This window comes from Blennius ocellaris, assembly GCF_963422515.1.
Source record: "Blennius ocellaris genome assembly, chromosome: 7".
Classification (NCBI taxonomy): Eukaryota; Metazoa; Chordata; class Actinopteri; order Blenniiformes; family Blenniidae; genus Blennius; species Blennius ocellaris.
In genome coordinates this window covers 16,686,251-16,709,083 of record NC_137656.1, presented here as the reverse complement: position 1 = coordinate 16,709,083, position 22,833 = coordinate 16,686,251, and the positions used below count along the sequence as shown (strand labels likewise).

The following is a 22,833-nucleotide window of genomic DNA, read 5'->3' as shown; positions in this document are numbered from 1 at the left end:
GCTCCTCATCTTTTTACCTGCTCTACTCGGTCGCATTGTACACCCGGGGTGTTTTCTGCTCTCTCTCTCTCTCTGTCTCTCTGTCTCTCTCTCTCTCTCCCTCTCTCTCGGGGTAGAGCTCACTAGTTTTCAGACCGAGAGGAATGCCACTCCGTGTGACCTCTCACCTACAGCGAGGCGGGGTGCTGGTTTAGACGAGGGAGCGAGGGGGCAGCTGCAGTCATGTGCCCAGGCCTACAAGGGAATACACGCACACACACACACACACACACACACGCACACACACACGCACATCCCTTTCCCAGCACAGTTTTGTACACATTGATGCAGTTTGAGATGTACTGCACTCCTTTACCCACTGTTACTCGTGGCCGTCAGAGAAAGTGTCGGATGCTGTGCTTTGGTCTGCGCGCGTGTGTGTGTGGGTGCGCATATGATGTGTGTCTGTGTATGTGTGTGTGTGTGTGTGTGTGTGAGTGTGCGCACGAGTGGAGTGCAGCCTCTCACAAAGGCGTTATTGTTGGGGATAGGGGGCCTGAGGGAAGGCAGGGAGTCTGATTGGTTAAGACTATTGTGTCTCACTTTGTCCGTTCTCTCTGTCAGTGAGGATGTCATTACAGTGCCTCTATAACTTTTTTTTTCACGCTCCCACTCTCTCGCGAGCTGGGGATCATCTGAGGGGATCATCTGAGGACTTGAGATATTTACAGAAACGTTTGGACTGAGAAAAAAAACTGCTGTGTGCCTTAAATTTGGAGCACAAGACATTCCTAACGTAATGAGTAATTCTTCTGTTTCTTCTTGCTCTGTTGATTGTAACTCCTACAAAATTAATTGTTCAGGCAACGAAGTGTAAGAAAACTTTGGCTAAAATGTTATATTTCTTCAAAGCACAATATAAATACTCCACATTGGAAGCTGAGGATTAAAATGAATCATTTGTATTGTTTTACTTGATGAATGACTGAGGAGTTTTTCAAAAAGTTTGAGGCCATGCGGTCTTGATGGTATCGATTTGGGATGATTATTTGGCATTAAAATCATCAGTTCACACACAAAGTGTATACATGATAAATGGAACAAATGATTTAGATGGTAACATGTTTTTTTTTTTTTTTTACTTTGCTTTCTCAACTTAAATCAGAAAATATTTATGAAGATGTACTTTTTAACATTTTAATGTATTTATTATTTTAGACTTTATATCAAGAAACTGCTTAGTAGCTCTTTACCTGAGGTGCTGACGTTGGTTAAAAGCCAGTTAGCAGTTGTGGTGACTAATGCATGGCGGTGCTGAGTTTTGAAAAACTGGTCGTTGAGTGAGTCTCTTTACTGTTGGGGATCACTGTTTGCTAGAGGAAGTGTTTAATCTTGGCACAGCTTCTGTCTTGAATTACCCATCATTCCACACAGGAAGTCATCCCTTAGGATTTAGAGCAGCTCATTGGCTGTTAATTGTTTCCTGTTGCACAGAAGTGGTACGATTGGGTCATATGGTGCACAGAGAAAGGCGAACAACACATTAGGTTTTATATATTGCGAGTTGCACACGTCTTTATTGCTGTGTAATGCACTTGTCCCAGTAGGAGGACTGATTAAACAGCATTTTGTTTAGCGAGGAAGCAGCTATTCATCCTCATAGAGGATGCAGAGATCATGTGTGAGGTCACTTTTAATGCTTGTATATTATCTTTGAGCGGAGCATGTTCGCTGACTGGTATGTATAATGCTGTCACTGCCAGTTCTGCTGTGGCCATAAAAGGAACAATTGGTACATAATCGCTGTAATAATCACTATGAAAAAAACTCTAATGTGTTTCTTAGCGCTATTCACAAGCAGGACAGACATATGCCTGTGCTCACCATTAATGCTAATCGCGGGGATTAGATGTACACTTTGTGTAGCATGTAAATGTGTCTGTCATTACTGAGCGGGTGAAAACCTCCAATTGCACTGTAATAACATGCTTCGGTTCAGCCAATCATGGGCTTTTGTTCAAATTGAGTCATCTTCCTCTGAGCGTGTCTGAGTAGAGTGTGACAAGGAGACTCTTTGGTGTTTTGCTGCTATCTTTAGGAGCACTCCAATCTGAAGGATTACTGCCGTGGACGTAGGAGGGAACATTTTACTTGAGACCTACTGCTGTGCCTTAAATCTGGCTTGTGCGTTCCAGTTATCTAAAGGACACATTTTCCATAGATTGAAAGCTTGATCATGCCCAGCAGGGATGGAACATAACTGCCTGTATGAAGGAAAAATTCGGCGCAAAAGTGAGTTTTTGGCCCAAATAATCAAGCCCTATTTTTTTTCCTACCATTGTGGCTCCAGGCTGAACGCATAGTTTTGGAGTGGCGCTGTGAGTCCAAGAGAGGAAGTTTTGAATGGAGCCCAGTTTCCAAACTTTCCCACCCAACCAACTCTCCAAGAAGATGCTTTGTCTAGTGCAGATGCCACCAGATCTGAGATAGTAAAGCACTGGCTGAGGCTGCACATGCTGAGTGAAAACATACACGCAGACACACACAAACACAATTTTAGGCAGCGAGCCTGATCCCAGTGATCCACAAACTGTCCCACCTTGACAACCCCTCCTCTTTCCTCCCTCTTTTCTCTCCCCTGCTGTGGGTCTCCTCAGGCGCATGAATGGAAGTCTTTATTCCCGGGAGAACTGGTGGGAAGAACGAGAGAACGAGAAACAGGGATGAGGGAGCTGGGAGGGAGGGAGGGAGGGAGGGGAGGGGGTGGGGAGGGGAGGTCTGTGAGAGTGGCCACAAGATCAACACAGTGCCACAGCTCCTCTTTTCTCCTCCATCGCTTTTCCCTCCTTTTCTCTGTGCCCCCCCTTCCACACCCTCCTCTTTCTACCCTGTTTTAAGTGCTGTGGATACAAAGCCCTGTTAGTATTCATGGTGTTTGTGTGTGTGTGTGTGTGTGTGTGTGTGTGTGTGTGTGTGTGTGTGTGTGTGTGTGTGTGTGTGTGTGTGTGTGTGTGTGTGTGTGTGTGTGTGTGTGTGTGTGTGTGTGTGTGTGTGTGTGTGTGTGTGTGCGCGCGCAGAGCTGTCAGAAACACAGATCACAGAGAAGCAGCGCTCTGAATGAAGCTGGAGAGAAGCGGGTGAGGTGGGGGTGGTGGGGTGTGTTGGTGGTAGTTCCCACAGGAGGAGAATGGTCAGCTACAGAAAAGAGAAAAGAAGAAGAAAAGGATGAGGAGGAGAAAGAGAGGGGGAGGGCACCGCACAAGGCCACAGGGGCGAGAGGGGGGGGCATGGTGTCAAAACTAAGAGAGACGATGTGACGAGGTGAGACGGAAAGAAAACGAGGGGATCATATCAATCATAAGGTTTCGGAGGGAACTAGTTCTAAACGAGTCCAGACACCTCTCTCCTTGTTTTTCTGCTGGTCCTCTTCTTTCCTCCCTCTTTGCCGCTCTCATTCTTTGAGTAAACCCCCCCCCCCTCCCCTTTCTCCCCCCCCCCCTCTCTCTCTCTCTCTGAGCCTCTCTCTCAGTCTCTCTCGCATTCTCTCTCTCTTTGTGTGTCTGTCTGGACAGCTGCCCAGTTCCATACACAGGGAAAAATGAAACACTCTAACCACTGGGCGTGCAGCCAAATAAAAGGCTGCGAAAAACTATTTGAAGGGCAGCGTGTGTGTGTGTGTGTGTGTGTGTGTGTGTGTGTGTGTGTGTGTGTGTGTGTGTGTGTGTGTGTGTGTGTGTGTGTGTGTGTGTGTGTGTGTGTGTGTGTGTGTGTGTGTGTGTGTGTGTGTGTGTGTGTGTGTGTGTGTGTGTGTGCGTGCATGCTCGTTTGTGTATATGTTTGCTTCTGTATATGTGTGCATGTGTGTCTGGTTTGTGAGAGTTGGGTGTGCCGGCTTATAGGGTGTTCTTTCCCAGTGTAGTGGTGCAGCGTGCGTGTGCGTGTGTGTGTGTGTGTGTGTGTGTGTGTGTGTGTGTGTGTGTGTGTGTGTGTGTGTGTGTGTGTGTGTGTGTGTGTGTGTGTGTGTGTGTGTGTGTGTGTGTGTGTGTGTGAAGGAGAAGTTCCACTCTGTACTTTAGTTTCTTTGGCAGTGGAGAAACCAGGTGAGTAAAGGTCACCAAACACTTTCCCTAACATCAGACTGGAAGATAAAATACTGTGCATACACTTTAGAAACGACAGTCAGACACGAAATCATATTTTTCATTAAATTTATGCTGACTCATTTGCAAAGTGCCTTTCAGTTGGGTGATTGCTGCACTTAGTCACATATTATCCATGGCTTCCTCTGCTGCATTCTGACCTTATCTGATGGTTACATCACTGAAAGGAAAGGAATGTCCAACTCCATATCGGCCTGCATTCAGGTGTTCGGCAGCACATTGTGCAACTGCTGTTGCTATAGCACTGACCAAGAGGAAAGGGAATTGAGAAATGGTTGTTGACCCAGCTACAGACTGCTCCTGAAAGCAGCCAAGAGAGCCTGCAGGGAAGGAGAGGGGATCAGATGGATTGAGAACTAAACATGCTTTGAGTCTGTTTTGTGTTGTTATCTTTATTTGATTAGCCGGCAGTTGTCGCAGAGGGACTGTGAAGAAAAGCTTGAAGTCTCACAATTCTTGTACTGGTGAGCTGCTTAAGGGTCAGAGTCCATGCCTGTACTTATCCCCTGACCGCTGCCCCCTGCTGCAGGCCAGCAGTAGCACAGGGAAATGACCAATGATTTTAGTATACTATTAGTATACTACGTGACAAGAGTAAGCCGGGTATGAAAAACAATGATGTCTCATGTATTTGCTAAATCCAGCAGGGATTTTCTGTGGCATCGGTGGAGCTTATAATCACAGCTTCACAACGAATACAAAAACACCAAATACAATAATACGCTGGTAAACCATACATTGCAGGGTCATAAATCAAAATGCTGAGTAGTTCCAAATAACATCCTGTCCATTTGCAGGAGATAACAAAATTGGCGCTGGCTGAAAAGGGGACGAACAATAAGGAGACTTTTTCTTTTTCATATTTGTCTTGATTGCAGCAAGAAAGGAAGCGCTTCACTCCTTATGACCACTATTTATATTTGCTTGTGAATATCAGACAGTGCATGGATTTTCCTGGAAATGCTTCATGGGGTATAGCAGGGGATGTGGAGGAGAGGGTGGTACAAGGGAGGAAACTAAGAACAAAAAGCTGAACTGGTGCCAATAACCCAGCCTCAACTGTAAAGGAGGGGGAGGAAGTGGGGTGAGCTCTGTATTATTTTGTTCTTTTTCCTATGTAGAAGAAAAAGGCATTGCTTCATTATCTGCCGGTGGTTGCTTTTTCGGGTCATAGGGGAAGATGCATTTTATGAATGTGTGTGTTTATCTTTTCAGTGGGCATCCCTCTTACCACCCCATCACTCTGTCTGTCTCTTTTTCTGTGCCCTCCTTTGACCTGCAACAGCAGGTATTCTGGGACAGGTTAGATGAGAAAGCAGGCGTGTATCAGGTGTCTGTCATCTTATCCCTTTCTGGACTCACAGTGTCTCTTCTCCTGTAACACTGTCGATACACACACACACACGCACGCACACACACACACACACACACACCTCACAACTGATCAGATACCAGAGCAGTGGGGTGAGGAGGTAAATGAGAGAGTACATGTGCCTTTAAGTACATGCATAAGTTGGCTTCATTGATCGTTAACACGACTCAGCATTTGGTTGCGCCCCTGCAATTTGTCTTTTCACCCATGGGCTGAGCGTTGTGCCACCCGACAGTCATGTTGTTCTTCTGAATTTGTGCAGGACTGTGTCTGGCTGGTGAACAGCTTCTGCAATGAATGTGGAATGAAAATGAGAATCATTGTTTGGCATTTCACACTGAGCAATAGAAAGAAGAGAAAGATATAAGTGAGGTTGAAAATAAAGATGGACTTTCATTTATTTATTGGATTTCTGCATATGTTACATACATGATCCATCCAAACCATAGTTTATGCTCACGCATTGGCTCTGTGTGTGTCAAATCTTGAAAATGTTTGTATCTATTATATGAGTGTGTGTGTATGCGTATGAGTGTGCATTTTCACCTCCCTGTGTGTACATGTTAAGAGGCAGGCCTGTGGTTAGGTTACATCTCTCTGCAGCGCGGCAGAACAGTGTCTTGTTGCGTCATACTGAGTCTGTTAATAACAGGCTAAACCACAAAGGCCATCCGCTGCTCTATTTCTCATCTTCCAACAGTACGCTGATTATGCAGCAGTGATACATTAAGCAGGGTTTTGTCGTCTAAAGAATTATGTGAACTTTTACACATTCAGTTTTACAGCGATTAAATGTAACCTCAATATTAAATAAGGACTGACCTAAAGTTTGTGGCTCTTATGTAGAAAAAATATATAATGGATTGTGCCATAGTTTTAGGATATATATTGTGTTGACAGAGAAGAACAGACTTGAGCACAGGAGGCTTGTCACAGAAATAAAAGATAATATATAGTAAACAAGTGTGGATCTAGAGCAGGGACGAAGCTGAGCGAGGCTACTGTGTTTAATACTGTGTGTATTCAAACACCCCCGACCATCCCCTCAGCTCTCACAGCATGCAACATCCTTGCCACAGGAATTTAATTGCTCTGTAAACAAGCCTTTTGTTTTGTTACACACTGTTTGCTCATGCACACTAGATGCATTAAAATCTTTATCTCTGCTATGAAGAGAGAAGAATGTCACAGTGTTGCACGACAAATTGCTGATTTGATACGTGCTGACAAAATGAAACAATATATAGAACTTGGTGTTGTGCTGCACGGCCCTGTAAACATAGACTGATGCCATGCAGACAGGAAATACAGCGGCCGTAGTTTTATGATCACATTATCGTTATTATATCATTTGTTGTCTATCCCTGCAGCTATAAAAGCTGTCTTGTGACTGCAGTTTGTAGTAACCAATCTTTGTTTTTCTTCCCTGTCACCCGCAGACATACGAGCGCCAGTTCAGGATGCCAGAGCAGAGAGAGGGAGGCCTGCTGCAACTACTGGGAGATCACACTCCACCCAAACACCAGCTTCGCAGCTCCTTTCTTCCTGCACACGCACTCTCACACGCGCAGCAAACACAACACGCTCTCACACAAAAATTCCAACACACTCACACACACCAACACCAAATCAGTCCAGACTGGATCACATCTACAGCACCTTCTGCATCCCCAGCCCATCCTGCGGATTCTGAGCCAGCCAGAGATTTGGCACTAGCCGGCAGAAGCTCTTTGCTCGATCCGACCCAACCTTTCTCACGAACAGCAGCGCAGAGTCCCTCGCCTCAAAGATCCATGACTCCAGACCTGCAGCTGCCAGTGGTTACTGATGCCAGTATTCTTAACCTCACCTCTCTCAGCAGGTATGGCTCATATCATATGTGTTGGATTTTATTATGGGCTCAGCATGTTCACCACAACAAAAATGCAAATGTCTTGTGAGAAGGGATTGCCGAGAGTGACGTATGTTTTCTGTCGTAACATCTATATCAGACAGACTATATTGAGACATTGTTATTATCATGTTACAGCAATCGCAAGTTGTGAACATTACGCAACAAAAAGGGAAAACTTCACACCTTTTGATTTTTATCAACACAATGGTTCAAATTAAATTCCAGTTGCTAACTTCAAATTATATTTCATTATCAAACATGAACACTAATTAGAGGAAATGAAAAAATAGAGGTGACTCAAGGGGAGCAGGCATTTCCACATAAAAACAGAGAAAGAAAAGAAGACCAAAGACAACAGTGTTACAAATTGGATGACGATTCTGCAATTTAAATATAATTTGTGTAATTTATTCAATTAAAGCTTTGCTCATATTTACATTGTAGTCAGCGAGTTCTGAGCTGATATGCACTTATCCATATAAAAAAAAAATGTCTTTGTTCATTGTAAAGCATGAGTTAAATACAACACGTTCTTTCTCCTTCAGACTTCTTGTCCTAATTATTTTTCTGTGTATGTCTCTCTAGGGGAAGAGGTTTGCAAGAGGTCAGTGAACAGCTCTTTGGGAACATCAAGAGGAAGTATGGCAGGAAAGACTCCCAGAAGATGCTCTCTAATCCCCACAGTGCTGATACACACTGGGGAAGACAGCCAGAAAAAGGATCGGAGAGCCCTACTAATTCAGAGGAGAGGCAGAAATACAGACAAGAGGAGCCAGCCGAGCGATTCCATGAAGAGAGAGTGGAAAGGAGAAAAGAGGAAAGGGAGCGAACGGTTGCTGTGAGGAAAGGAGATGAGGAAGACATGGGGATAACCATGCTGGCAGAGGAAGGGAAAGGAAGAAAGAGAAGGAGACGACCTTCTTATGATGATTCATTTTCTGTGGAGGAGCAATCACAGCAACGAAGTCTAGACTCTGAAAATACAGAGAGGCACCAGCCCGGACCCCAGGAACCTAAAGTAGCACACAAAACAGAGACTCACAAAACCGATTCCCGACTCACCAGTCAGGCTGATGTCGGCGGAGAGAGGACAGAAAAAGCCGAGAGAGCAGATAAAAGTGACAAGAGAGAAAAAGGAGAGACCATTATAGGTGGGCCAGACCAGGAGTCTGATCTGAGTATAAACAGGATTAAAAAGAACCCAGTTGGGCGCCCTAAGATCAGCACAGAAACGCCTAAACACAGAGAGTCCTCTTACAATCACATCATCAAATCTAATCTTAACATGTGCAACAGACTCCCAAGTCCAAACCCCAGCCCCAGCCCAAGGGCGAGCATCAGTCCAATCCCCAGCCCTAAACCCAGGAGTAATATTAGTCCCAGCCCCAGCCCGAGAGCCAGGGCAGACCTGAGTCCGAGCCCAAGCCACAGCGCCAGCTCCCTAGCCAGTTCCAGAGCAGCCAAGGCCAATGACAGGTGGTCTTACCTGAAAGCTAAAAGCCATGCCAGCCTCACATCACCACAGAGAGACAACCTGGGCAGCCCCTTGGCCTTAGCTGACCCACCATCCGCTTTCCCTATCACTCCATCCAGCCCGCTCTACACCAACACCGACAGTCTAACTGTCCACACTCCAATTAAGAGGAAACGAGGTCGCCCCAAGAAACAGCCACTCCTAACAGTGGAGACCATTCATGAGGGCACCTCCCTGTCACCTCCCAGCCCACTGGCACAGGAAACCAGTGCAGGGCTAAACCGCAGGAGAAAGATACATACAATAAACACATTTGTGCAAATGCCCAACACAACAACCAATGTAATTTCCAACAGTCTGAAACTAAAGCGTGGCAGAGGCCATTCCAGGCCACTGAATAAGATGAAGCTCGGGAAAATGCAGAGCATCTTGAATGAGATCCTCTCAGTGTCCAGTCAGAATGGCAGTCTGGCTCTGAAGTCATCTTCTGCCCCGGTAACCTCGGCGATGAGTGTCATGGCATCCACCATTGAGGCTCGGTTAGGGAAACAGATAAATGTCAGCAAGAGAGGAACCATCTACATTGGAAAGAAGAGAGGGCGAAAACCCAGAGCAGAAAGTCAATGCTCCAATCCTCCCAAAGCCAATAGGGACAAGCCACCCATGTCTGTCTCCACATGTAGTCTCTACGATAGCCCTGTGGTGCCTTCTACGACCTCATCTCCCAGCTCCAGTGCTCTGTCCATAAGAGCCGCCCTCTCTGATGCCACTATGCCCAGTTTGCAGCCCATCTCAGCCTTGCCCAATAAACCAATTGGCAGGAGCTTCCTCTCTGGAGGATGGAAGCTGTCTCCTCCTCGACTCCTGGCTAATTCACCCTCCCACCTGTCAGAAGGGGCATCAGTCAAGGAGGTGACCCTGTCACCGATCAGTGAGTCCCACAGTGAGGAGACTATTCCCAGTGACAGTGGGATTGGAACAGACAACAACAGCACTTCAGATCAGACTGAGAAGGCTCATGCTTCTCGACGCAGGTGCAGTGTACTTCTGTTTTACTGCTCCACTTCCCTTAAAGAATGATTTGTTGTTTATTTAACAAATTCAAATGAGATCACAAGTGCTGTAACTTTAATTTGTTTTTATTTTTGCCCCTTACAGGTACTCGTTTGATCTGTGTGGGTTCGAGACCCCAGAGGCAGCAGCTCTGGAGGCATCCAACAGGGGCAGCAGAGCACGCTGTGAGCGGCAGGTGACAGCAGTTGATAATTTTCTGTCACAACAAGAGAAGAAGCAGAAACATCATCGGCGGAAGAGGAAGTGCCTACAGAGCCGGGATCATCTTCACTTTCTCTCTGAGCTGGAGGAGGTTCGAGACACTGTGATGAATCTTGTGTTAAATCTTTGATCAAGCTTGAGTGTAGAGTGTGTTTTTTTAATGTTTGTTCTTCCTTACCTCCCTGCAGGTTGTGGTGAAACTCCAGCAGCTACGAGTATCTCACAGACGATACACCTGCTACCCACAGCAACCTTATCCTTCCATTTTCCGTCTCAACTTCCATCATTACTACCCCATTACTTACGACTCCTACCCCTGTGACTCCAGCTCATACCTCCGCAGGAGTGCTGACCTGAAGGCTAAGAGAAGACGAGGTCGTCCAGCCAAAGCCAGCGAGCCAATCACAACGAAACTGCCTTTTGTTCAAGGATATGGTTATCCGCTGGCAGGGGGAAATTACTATGCAGCACCATATGCCATGCCTTACGCACCTCCTCTGAGTCTGGGCTATTTTCCCCCTGCTCCCCCATTTTACCTGCCCCACCACTCACTAGGACCTGCACCCCCATCTCCCTTCATGAGGCCGGCTGTCCCCCCTCCCAAGGCTTTCCATTCCAGTGGACTCTCAAAGCTCCAGCCAGGGTCAAAGCTTCGCGGTGCAAGTGGCCCCCTCCAGGGGCCTTCCGTCAGAGGAGAGGGCCTGGGATCACTAGGCAGCGGGACTTCAGGTGGTCTTGCTGGGGTTCGTCTCCATAAGAGGAAGCACAAGCACAAACATAAGCACAAGGATGAACCCCTTCTTTCACCACGAGACCGGCAGGAGTTGGGGGGACTTTTCAGCGGAGCTAAGAGCAATGCTCGTCTCAGCATGCTGAGTGAGAGGAGGGACCTGACCAGTCAGGGTTCTTCTAAGCATCTGGACAAGCAGAGGGGCAATAGTAGAGGCTCAACCCTCGGATCAAACTTGGGAATTTTTGAGTCTGACCAACTGTCCACACACTCTCTCGCTGACAGTCAGTTCCATTCTCATCAGGCTGGACATCCAATCAAGAGCTTCATGAGCAGCTACAGTAGCCAATCGCAGCGGACTGAAACTGGTTCTGACCTCTTTTTGGGATCACGGGAGGACGAATGTGGAGGGAGGAGCAGGAGGGCCAGGCTTGCTGTGTTTGGGGATCAAGGCTTGATGTCATTCCAGACTGCCAGGCAGGAGCCAGAGCAGATGAGCGACTGTTCCAGTCCCTCACTTGTTGGTAAGAACTTCTTGGGATTACCTGTTACTTTTTTAACCACTGTATGTATGTACGATGTGAAAGATGTACGTGGTGGAAAAGTCAAACAGCAGGCAGTGTTTTTCATCTGAAGAGGGTGGCATGATAAAACCCAGCTTACTTTGATGATGTGAGGAAGGTTTGAAGTCAGCCCAAACTGCAGTCGGTTCCCGTCTTTCGCTTGCATTGATACAAATAGTTCAGAACGACTGTAGGTACTTTTTAATGAACAAATTCAAGCTTAAACTGAAACATTAACAGCTGGCTTCATACATTGCAACACGCCAGTGAAAAGCACGTTAGACTAAAAAGGGACGAGTAATTTATTCGGAAAGCAAAGCTTGTTCACACACAGGAGGTAAAGACACCATAGGAAATCTTAAAATTAAGCTGTCTTATATTCATTTGCATTACCACATATTTAGCTTAAGCATAATGGGTAAATGGTTATACATGTATATACTTTATATGTACAGACAGTAAATATCGTGAGACCTGTACAATGGAAAGATGGACGTGTGCATTGGGCTTACCAGCTATTTATACAAGGTCTGAGACTGTCAAGTTTGCAGAACTGTTAGCTGCAGTGAATTCTCATCATCTTTCCTGAAGTCACCGGTTATATTACCCTGTTTTTCAGTGATAACGGACTTAGACTTTCTTCTTGGCTTTATCACAGTTAATCAGAACTAACAGGGTATTCCCTTATTTTGAATGGAGATGCTGTATTGCTTGTTAAGGTGATTCCTATTTATAAACATGCTATGCACAGCATCATCTGGACTTAAAAGCAGACAAAGAGGCTGGGTTGCCCCAAATCTTCACGACCAACGTAATGTGTATTTTGGTACATTTTGTATTCTGCTGTCTTTGAGCACATCTGGCTCGGGATAAAGAGAACGTAATGCATGGATGGAGACGACTATAATTCACCAATCTCTCCTTCCTCCCCACCCTCCCTCCCTTCCTTCTCTCCTGCCAATGCCTTTGCCAGAGATATATTATTCACACAGTGTGATTTATTTTCTACAGACATGCCGTAAAAGGCCCTTGCCTGTGTTAAAAGAGCTGGCTGGCAGCCAGGGGTTTAATGACTGGGGCCTAGTCCAGTGGCGGGGAGGAGAAGCCAGGGGCTCAGCTAGAATACACCCCCCACCCCAGGGAATCCAGGACGGATGACTCATATACACCCCCCCCCCCCCCCCCCCCCACAATACTGACCCGACCCCCACCCCACCTCCACCTCCTCCCCCACCCTATCAACATTATCCCTCCAATGTTGTTACACCTCATCCAGTCCTTTCCTTCCCTTTTGCTGCTTCTGCAGCTCCTGCCCTTGCTTTCCTATTTGAACCTCAGTCCCACAGTTCTCACATCCGAACGTAGATTACCCCTTGTTCCTCTGCTTCTTCCTCCGTCTCCCCTCACTCCATCTCGCTTTCCTTCTTACCTATTTTCTTTCTGCTTCTTCCCCAGTTCTCCCTCCCCCTCGTTCTCCCATTACCCTCTCTATTCCCCATTCCCCCTGCCCCTCCTCTAGCATGACTTACTGCTTCACTTCACAGCTTTAGCCCAATTAAAACACAGGCGCATGTGCATATGAACATTTGCCCTGCACACACACACACGCATGCACGCATGCAAAAAAACACACACGCACACACACACACACACACACACACTCCCTGATGGACCGATCGCCATCCATGAGGTGATACAGATGCGAATTTCTTATTATTGTCTGAACATGCAGCTATGAGTTTGTAAATTATTATCCATGTGTTGTGTGTGTGTGTGTGTGTGTGTGTGTGTGTGTGTGTGTGTGTGCGTGCGCGTGCAGACGCGCACATGTGTGTGTGTGTGTGCAGACGCGCGCATGTGTGTGCGTGTGTCTTTTTACTAATCAGCAGGTCTCACTGCAGCTGAGTGCAATTTCTTACATGGATATTTGCATAAAAGCACATCATCTTCTAGTGAATTAATGACAATAATTGTCTTTGTGTCAAATGAAGAAAAGTGTTTTTGTAAATCAGTATGAAAAATTACCAATTTAACTCATCGGGATCCTTTCACTCTTGAATCAGATCAATAAACACTATTCTGCCAAAGAAAGTCAAATGGGGAAGACCGCATGAAGAATGTATTTTCAGTGTAAACATAAAGGAACAGCACATTTTGCATGACAATTCCCTTTTCCCATCAAACATATAAGATATAATTACACATAAGATATGTACATGCGGGACAGACGTTGATATTTGAGCAGACTCTGAATCTTCTGGAAGAGAATAAATAAAGTCTAAAACAACGCGAATGAGGCACCATAGGACTAGAAGTGGGAAAGGTCTGGGGACACCAGTGGTCCTCTATGGATAATAAGTCACACAGCTCGTTGGAACACATGCATCCACTTCAAACCACAGAAAAAAAAATTACCAAATGATGTACATCAAAGCTCACTTTATGCTGTCAGAAGCCTGGCCTGACTCACTGTGCAGGTCGAGGATATGTTCGCATGTATACTTGTGACTTCCTTTTCCACAGAGAAACAGGTCCTCAGTGCTACAGAGCCCCTCACACCGCTGAAGGTCACCGGTTTTATGTTCCGTGTGTGGAGCCCATAAATTTCTGCTACTTTGTGGTGTGTGTTTGTGTGTGTGTGTGTGTGTGTGTGTGCGTGCGTGCGTGTGCGTGTGTGTGTATGTGTGTGTTTACTTCTCTGCAGCTCATAAAGTACTGCTACTTAGTGCTTTCTGCATTAACTAATTTCACTGTCTGCACTGCATTCTCCAGCAACAATAGTTCCTGATGTTTTAAATGGAGGGAAGTCAAGCTTCTGGGCATCTTCCCATACCCTTATTTCATTAGCAGATACCTCGACATCATAGATGGTAACACATCAATATTGATGCAAAGTCTTCATCTGTTAGTTTTGAAACTGCAAAGCTTTCATGAGTGAATTATACACTGAATATACAATTTTCTATATATATATATAATTGAGAGAGATGCTTTTGTTTAATGACGGTAAATGTTAATTTACCGTCATTATCCCGCATAATCCCGCTACTTTGTGTCAGCCAGATTTTGGAGATAAAGAAGAAGAAAAAATGGATCAGGAATTCATGAAGAAGAGTAAAAGCTCAAGAAAAAGAGACCAAGCATGTTGTATGCGCGCTGCTTGGGGACTGGTGGCTGATTGTGCTTTTCCTCCATTTTGGCTGTGGCTCAGTCCAAGCCACGGGAACCGTGCCCAGACAGGGAAAAGGAGGGGGGAGCTAAGAAATGGGACAGAAATGGGAAACAAAAAGAATGACAGAGAGAAACCAAGATCAGGAAGCACTTTCCGAAATAAAGACGGAAATGAAATGGTGCACTTTTACTTGTTTAATTGAAAATTAGAGAGCTTCATAAAGGGCAGAGTGAAAAAAGAGAATAGGGATGATGGGGAAAGAGGGAAAGAGATAGGATAGAACAGCATGTAAAGGGCATACTGCCCAGTTCACCAGTGTGAAGGAAACAATATCGCCCCAGTTTATTCTGCTCAGCCATTCTGAACTGCTGAATTCATTATTTGTGCATGTACACATACGTGTGTTTCTGCATGTGTCTGCATTTGCATGTGGATACATGTGTCGATAGACATTTGTGTGTGTGTGTGTGTGTGTGTGTGTGTGTGTGTGTGTGTGTGTGTGTGTGTGTGTGTGTGTGTGTGTGTGTGTGTGTGTGTGTGTGTGTGTGTGTGTGTGTGTGTGTGTGTGTGTGTGTGTGTGCGTGCGTGTTTGGCTTTTTTTTGGCAGCCTGTGCTCCAGATGCACAGGGTTGTTATTGTGTAGCGGCATATTAAATGGTTGAAGGAGACATTTCTGTGGGTTTCCTGCTAGCAGAATAGGATCTCCTCCTCTCCCCACTCTTCTCTACTCTCTAGTAGACAATTACAGGATAGGATCTGCTCTCCTGGCTCAGCTGGGCTTTGAAAAGCTTACATGAATATCTCAAAATTAGCAGGAAGCTCTTGAAGTTAAAAAAAAGAAGAAGAAAAAAAAGACATTCTCTTTATGAGCTAAATTGGCACGATGTGTTTCTCAGTCTTTCCAAGGTTGCTCATTTTGACTGACACACTTGTATCAAAACTCCTTTCTTTTAATAGACCGCACTCTGTTATTTATTTACCTTGTGAAGCCTCACCTCAGTCATTCTCGCTTTCTCCTCTGCAGGTGTTCCAAGTAAGCGGAGGTACAAGCGTCGTGAGGTGGAACAGATCCAGAAGGACGTCAGGAGGATGCATTCTTTGAACTTTGAGCATGTGCAGAAGATCCTCCGTGCCAAGCGCCTGCAGCGACAAGCCAAAACAGGAAACAATGTCATCAAAAGACGGCCCGGACGACCCCGAAAACAACCGCTGGAGGAGTCAGAAGTGACCAATAGGAGGGCAGAGGACTGGGCTGGTGCTGGAGGTCTGGACATGTTGGCCAGCAGGAGAGGCGACGGCAGGACTCTGGGGATGCCTGTCCTCGAGAGGTGTGATAACATGCCAGGTCGGCAGAGCAACAGGCCCAGCTTGACACCGGAACCTCTGGAGTTCGCCAATCACGACTCCATCTCAGCAACCATCGAGACCGTGGTGCATCAAGCGCGAGCGGTGCCTCCGTTGGCTAAAGGGGGGAAACGCAGAGGCAGGGGCCACAGCAGGGACGAATTGTGGGCTCCTGCCGGTCAGTAGGCCCGCAGGAGGAAGCTGCAAACAAGGGAGTGGCGAACGGAGTCAGTACTGGTTCAAGCCTATCAGATGCAGTGCCCTTAAACTTGGGACTCCTTGGTGCACTTTGACTTGTTTCTCCCGTCTCGTTTGTGAGGAATACAGTGGGTCAGTGGTGGAGCAGGAGGAGGGAACATTTCAGGTGCCGCTCCTCGGTTTGCGAAGCCCGACCAGACATGGGCCTTTCAAAGATTCATCGGACCTTCATTTACAATGGCACTATATGGTACTATTTGATACAGAATCTGATGCTATAAAGTGTGTGGTACTTATGATAGTGTAGGATATTATGTGATTCTTTATGTATCTGATACAGTGATGTGTATGGTACGTTATGATACTGTATCTGAATGTGGCTTTAGCCATATATTTACCAGCAGCGGGAGGAGGAATGGTTAATATAAAACTGTGCAGCTCTGCTTATTTTTGCCTTTCTGAGGAAGTTTGTCAAAAACGTGGGATTATATGTCAGTAAATAAGCCACCTTATCCTACAACTTAACCCTGTTTTGCCCTCACCCATGTGTACCTTCCTACTTTATTTGCTCTCTCTGAGAAGTAACTGATACTTTCTGGCAGCTCCACACCTGAGGCCCCTCACCCCACCCCGACACTCACCCCAATTCTTTGGCCCTCCTTGGTGCCTGCCGCTCACCTCCATCCTCCTTTGTCCTCTCATCTATTCCCACTAATGTTTTGCATCTCCTATTGCTTCAGCCCCTTCAATCTACCCCCCGTGTCACCAATTTCTCCCTCCCTGTCCAGGCCTCTCCTGGGCAGTGACACAAAGGCAATATGGTGGATGAGACTGTCCCAGACTGTATATAGAAACAAAGTCCACTGTTGCCTGCCTTGTACAATGGGAAACCAGCTCATTGATGTGTACTGGCATACAGTATATTAAATAGAACTGTTGTACCATAGACAATGAAGTGTGTATTGTTTTATAACCAAAAACAGACATGGGTGTGACTCAAGACAAGTTTGTTTTCAGGCAGAAAGAACAACATGTATTCATTCATACACTCATTATTGTGGTTATATCAAGGGGGCATTGCATATAGGAGAAATATCAGGTGTGTTTTTAGGAAAACCTTAAAATTGGTTTAATGCACTATAAAAAAAAGAAAAGAAAAGAAAAGAAATACCATACACTTGCATCAATCTAATGCAGCACTTACTTGCTTGTTCCAGCCTTATGTTTTGGCATCCGATGGTATGGATATCCATTCCAGAGAGCATGCATTATTTTAATCAATTTGTATATGCAGGCTGCGCAGCCAAAAGCGTTGAAACAAAGCCCAGGTCCGAATCGTGATTGGACAGTTCAGCAGAAGAGGGCTCACAGTCAGTGTTTTGAGAAGTTAATCCCAGTCTTTCTACTTAACATAATTTTCAATCCATACTCTTGGAAATATTTTTGGAACATAAATCCAGTGTTTAGATTTAGAAACCAAAGTCTCAGTATTCATTGTCAGGATGTATTATTTAAAAGTATCTAAATCAGAGTTTTACGAACTCTCCACCATGTTGGCACCAATGTAAAGCATTCCTATGTGCACTGTAGAATGTAGCCATCTTGGATTTGTTTTTGGGTTTTTTTGTGTCAATATGTTAAGCTTTTGTTAAACTCTATCTACAGTATCTGTGGCTTTGGGTAGTGGTTGGTATTTTCTCAAATAAGTATTTCAGAATATAAGCAATGGATCAGTGTTTCTTTGGCAACTTTGTAGAAGTTCGGTTTGAGGAGATTCTGTTGTTTCGGGCGGGGTGGGATTCTCGGTTGCAACAGTTCAACTTGTGCCTTATGTTTCTTTCTCTCACCAATTGCATTTGACCCAAGAAATATGAAGTGGCAAGGAGTGCCCACAAAAAGTGACCCAAAATATTCATGATTGTCCATCTGACTCGTGTGTCTTAGTCATCACAACCCTTGACACTGCCCGTTTCCCTTCACAGCTTCCATAGTCAGCTTCTTCTGCCAGCCGGCACCAAGTGTGTTGCTCACCACCTCCTAGTTTTCGGACCCACGTCATCTTAACATAACTAGAAGGGCTGGACTCAAGAAGATACTGTATATTATCACTCTATCAACTACACATCAAGCGCTGACCTACAAAGTGCTGTTGCAGCAGTGGTGGAAACAGAAAGAGTCCACTGGATCATGATGTGTCTCTGTTGAATGACATCGATTGTACTCTCGTCAAAAATAGACAATTAGGGGTCAGTTAGTCATCCCAGTGTGTTATTTACATCACAAAGCTGGTTATGTACTTGGAACAGAAGGAACAGTGGGGGTTATCATGGAATTCACATCCTCATAGATTGTTGTTTGCTATGCATCAGGCCATGCCTGGCAATGACCTTAAAAGGAATTAATGTTTTGGGTCCACCCTTCGACAAAGAGAAATAAGTGGTCTTATTTACTGAATAAAATGAATCCGTGTAACAGAAATTGTGAATAACACCAGTAATAATTTGTTATAAGTTGTGCAGAAAGTGACTATCATTTCATGAAAACTATAATTACTGCAACTCTATGCAGTACAGCCTTAACCAGATGTAAAACTACAGTATTAATGTGTTTGTTGTAAATAGTGTTAGTATGTCCATCCTGCATGGATACCAGTTGGGACTGTCCCCTAAAGCCACAGTAGACCTCTCTCTCTAGCAAGGCTGCCCAAGACCCAAGAAAACGACGACAGTATCTGATTTCACCAAAACTCTCCTGTATACTGACAGTCGGACACTGACATTGTTCCAGCCCATTACACAGATTACACAGAATGCTAAAATAATTTGCCTTACCACACTTTCAAAAGTTCTTGGCGGATACAAGCCCTACTGTAGTGTACTCGACCAAAAATAAGTATCCCGGCTGACTTGTAGCTACCTTGCCTGCAGCCATTCGCGGCAGTGCCGTAGCATGAAGAGTAAGCAAGAGGCTTGTGTGTTGGGGGAGCTCTCAGAGGAAATAGCCAAAAATACACTCGTCCTAACGTTAGTGTGATTAACCTTGCTTTGCTAGATGACTTTCAGTGGGTCTGCAGTCTGTTGTAGTGAAGATGAGGTCTAGATATGTAAGTCGTGAGATGCAGAGAATACATGCTTGGCGGTCTCTGAAGCTAGAGTTAAAGAACCCAGGTTGTTGTCTGTCCTGTCTGTCTCTCCTACCAGCCAATGCTCCGGTGCCTTCTAACACTGACAAGTATTGTCCTAATCCAGAGCTTTCACTCTACACAGAGACTGCAGAGGGGATGTGGTTGTGAATAGGGTTCGAGGCCACTGTTGTTGTAATGTTATTAGTAACCAACTGGAACAGTGGCTACAGGAAGTTCCTGAAGACTGATGTAAGAGTCTTTTTACCTTGACTTTACTTCATTGCATTGAAGACGGTGGAGCCGTGGGGGATCCTACATCAGTGTTTGGGATGCATAAACTGTAGTCCGCATTTAAAACTCCAATGCAGCAACTAGGATGAGAGATAATGGCACCTAAATTTTGATCACCCCCCATTCCCTATGTAGCATGCTGTGATGAGTGTACTACACATGGAGTGAAGGGGTCATGTGAAACAGAGCCTCATAAATGTACATTTAGTCATCCTCACAGCATACAGTTATACTTCTAAGCTATAATGTTGTTTAAAGCTGAAAGTGCATATGAAGCATTGCGAAAACCAATAAATGTACTTCTTTAGAGCACAAATTGAGCTCTTCTAACAGTGTGGGCATATTTTAGTTTGTATACATAGTGTATTTGAACCTTTTTCTAGAGTGGGTTTCCTTTATTTGCATGCTCAATTTGATTGTATGCATAAATATTTTAGACAAGCCGAAAGTTGAATTTCAATTGAATTTGAAGCAAGACTTGTACATTGTTTGATATGTTTCTTTTTGTAATGGATTTTTTAATTCATGAAGCATTTTTGTACATTGTATGAATATTAAAAACTGCAAATATTTGACATATAGAGTAAATACTAGATGCACATGCATATGCATATATCCTTCACTGTATGTATGTGTAAATGTACACATATATTTTGTATTTGCATTTGCTGACATACAGATATATGTCTTAAGCACATATATACATGTAATATATATGTATATCCATGTCTGCTGGCATGCTTTTGGTCATGTTTATCTTTCATGATCTTGTAGGCTAATTTTTTTTTATTTTTTTTTTTTATTTCTCTTTCCTCAAAAGAAAGGCTCATTCTTTTGCTACCCTTCTGTTGGCTGGCAGCATTGAGCACTTATTAAGAAGAACTACAGTTGAAGTTGTTCATGTTATCCATTGTGTGAAATAATAAATGACTTTATTGACAGCTGACAGTAGCATGTGTTTTCTTATTTCTGGTTTAAGATCACGTTCAGTTTGGTAGTCCGATTCTCTAAAATCTGCACGGTCACATGGAGGGATGAGGCTGATAAGTTGTGTGCGTGTGCGTGTGTGTGTGTGTCTGTGTGTGAGCAGCATGCGCTTGAATGTATGAGGGAGAGAGATGGCAGCAGGGCTTGCTGCACTGTTGGTGCTGAATGTCAGATGGTCTTGGTGAATGAGCACGACTCCACAATGTGTCTGCGACTGGAGGTTAAACGAGAGGGAATCCTCTCATCAGATTATGCTACAGCCTCACTCAGTCACAGTCACACACACATACCTACACACGCTTACTCTTACTTGTTCACTAGTCAAGCCTACATCTATAAATCCCCGCCGCACTAGCCCATCAGTGTCAGTTCTTGGTGGGCCGGGCTGCAGACTGCTCTGTCATTGGACGGAGCCGAGAGGGAAATGCCCCACTATTGGCTGCTGCCAAGTAGTAAAATTCTTCTGTTACCATGGTTGCAGAGTGAGCTGCCCAAATGTGTCTCAGAGTATCTGGTGGTGCTGATGGAACCGTTGGCACAACCAGTGTTGTGCTGGGAAAAAAAAAAAAATCCCTTTTTTGATAGAAGTCAGGGCTGCAGGGCTGCAAGGCTGCACCTAAATCACTCTCTACTGACACCTGTAAATGAACCCACATGGACTCACCACACGCTCCATGCAAGGGCAAGTGGACGAGATAGAACATGATTAAACAGTACAGCAAAACACACCCTGGATGGAGGATGAACAGGAAAAATCGTTTGGGAAAAAGTGAAAGAGGACCAATTTGAGAGCATTTCCATAATAAACTATTTCTAATGGATTTATCAGTCAAGATTTTTTTCATAAATCCCAAGTAATTTTATTCTTTCTCTTTTCCTTTTTTTTCTTTTAACAATTGTATTAATCCCTCCGGGGGCAAATTGTGACTGAATGACCCATCGGTAGCAGCCACAGAGAGCAGCGCTCGGTGGGGAGCCGGTGGGGACTGAGGGTCTCGCTCAGGGTCCCACACTGCATGTTTGTTGGGACTGTACACTCGGATTCCATGAATATACATTCTGTATTTTCAATAATGGGATACACCGAAGCTGTTGAGCAGTAAAAGGTCCACAGCTGAAATGCTGTCAATTAGAAATCTATTAAATTCTTAGCAGACCCTGAATCTGTACCATACCTCATACCTCCAGTGTGCACATACAGGATCATCTTGTTAGTTCTGAATTAATCCTGACTCAGCGCTCCCTCACAGCAACACGGATGATGTCTGGCTAAAAGTAAATTTAGCATTAGCTTGTATGAACGATACCTGTGATGCAGTCGCAGCCCAAACAGTTGATTACTTCAATAAAATACGTTTTCTACTGTCCGCATGTTATTAGTTTATCTCTGCTGTTTTGTTGCAATTTCTTCTCATTGTCATCAACATTTAAATCTGCTTGTTTCAAGTACTAATCACATCCAGAATATAGAGCATCTACCTCCAACTAACGCCAAGGAGACAATTAAACGTATCCCAAAAATGACCTTCCCAAGCAACTGCTAATTTTTTAGTTTCAGTAACTCCTAATATAACTCCACAGTTTGTTTATTTTTTAAGAAGTGATTTCCAATCACCTGTTCAATCCAAATGTTCACCTACTCCAAAAGTGCAAACTATTTCCAAAGATTCTCTGAGTTATAACAATGTTATGGAAGCTATTACAGGCAGAGCTATCTACGCATGGAAGGAATATTGAAGTGAAATTACAGAAGGTGCATTTTTAACACATGGAAATATTTGCAGAATTAGATCAGTGTTATGATATGGTTATGGTATCTGGATCCACAGATGGTAATGGAAATGTAGGGGTAGAAGCCTGCACTCAGAGTGTGGGAGGAGGACAGGACCAATAAATTGCAGCGCTCAGCTGGTGTTCTGTTCTCAAAGTTAGACAAAATGTTGAAGAATTTGGGAGGATCTTCCTCCTCACCCTCTGTGGACTCGCCCTTTTGTGGAATGTAGGATTTGGGGTTGAGGGAAGTTGACAACGGGTGTACCTCGAACTATGCATGGTCCAACTTGACCAGTCACAATTCTTTACATATTTTGGGTGACGGTAAAGTTATCTACTGAGTTCAGCAATGTGCCTCTCTTCACTCCGCCTGAGTAAGTTGTCCAAATTCACCCTGGAAAAGTGAAAGAATTTCCACTCACACATCAGAACAAAGGTAAAATATCATTGTCACAGTGAGTGCTGATTACTTTGAATGTTCTGCCAACCTCTTCCCA

General features: G+C 44.7%; 1 protein-coding gene across 2 annotated transcripts in view; it reads left to right on the top strand.

The window, feature by feature from the left end:
• The window catches only part of setbp1 (SET binding protein 1), a 36,109-nt gene extending 15,608 nt beyond the window's left edge, over positions 1 to 20,501 (top strand). For both annotated transcript variants that reach the window (XM_080498898.1, XM_080498899.1), the window contains 5 exons: positions 6,951 to 7,372; positions 7,991 to 9,913; positions 10,038 to 10,245; positions 10,343 to 11,408; positions 15,644 to 20,501. In XM_080498898.1, coding sequence (XP_080355024.1) covers positions 6,951 to 7,372; positions 7,991 to 9,913; positions 10,038 to 10,245; positions 10,343 to 11,408; positions 15,644 to 16,149 — 4,125 coding nt within the window. In that variant the 3' untranslated portion in view covers positions 16,150 to 20,501. The remainder of the gene's footprint in view (positions 1 to 6,950; positions 7,373 to 7,990; positions 9,914 to 10,037; positions 10,246 to 10,342; positions 11,409 to 15,643) is intronic.
• Positions 20,502 to 22,833: the final 2,332 nt, after the last annotated feature.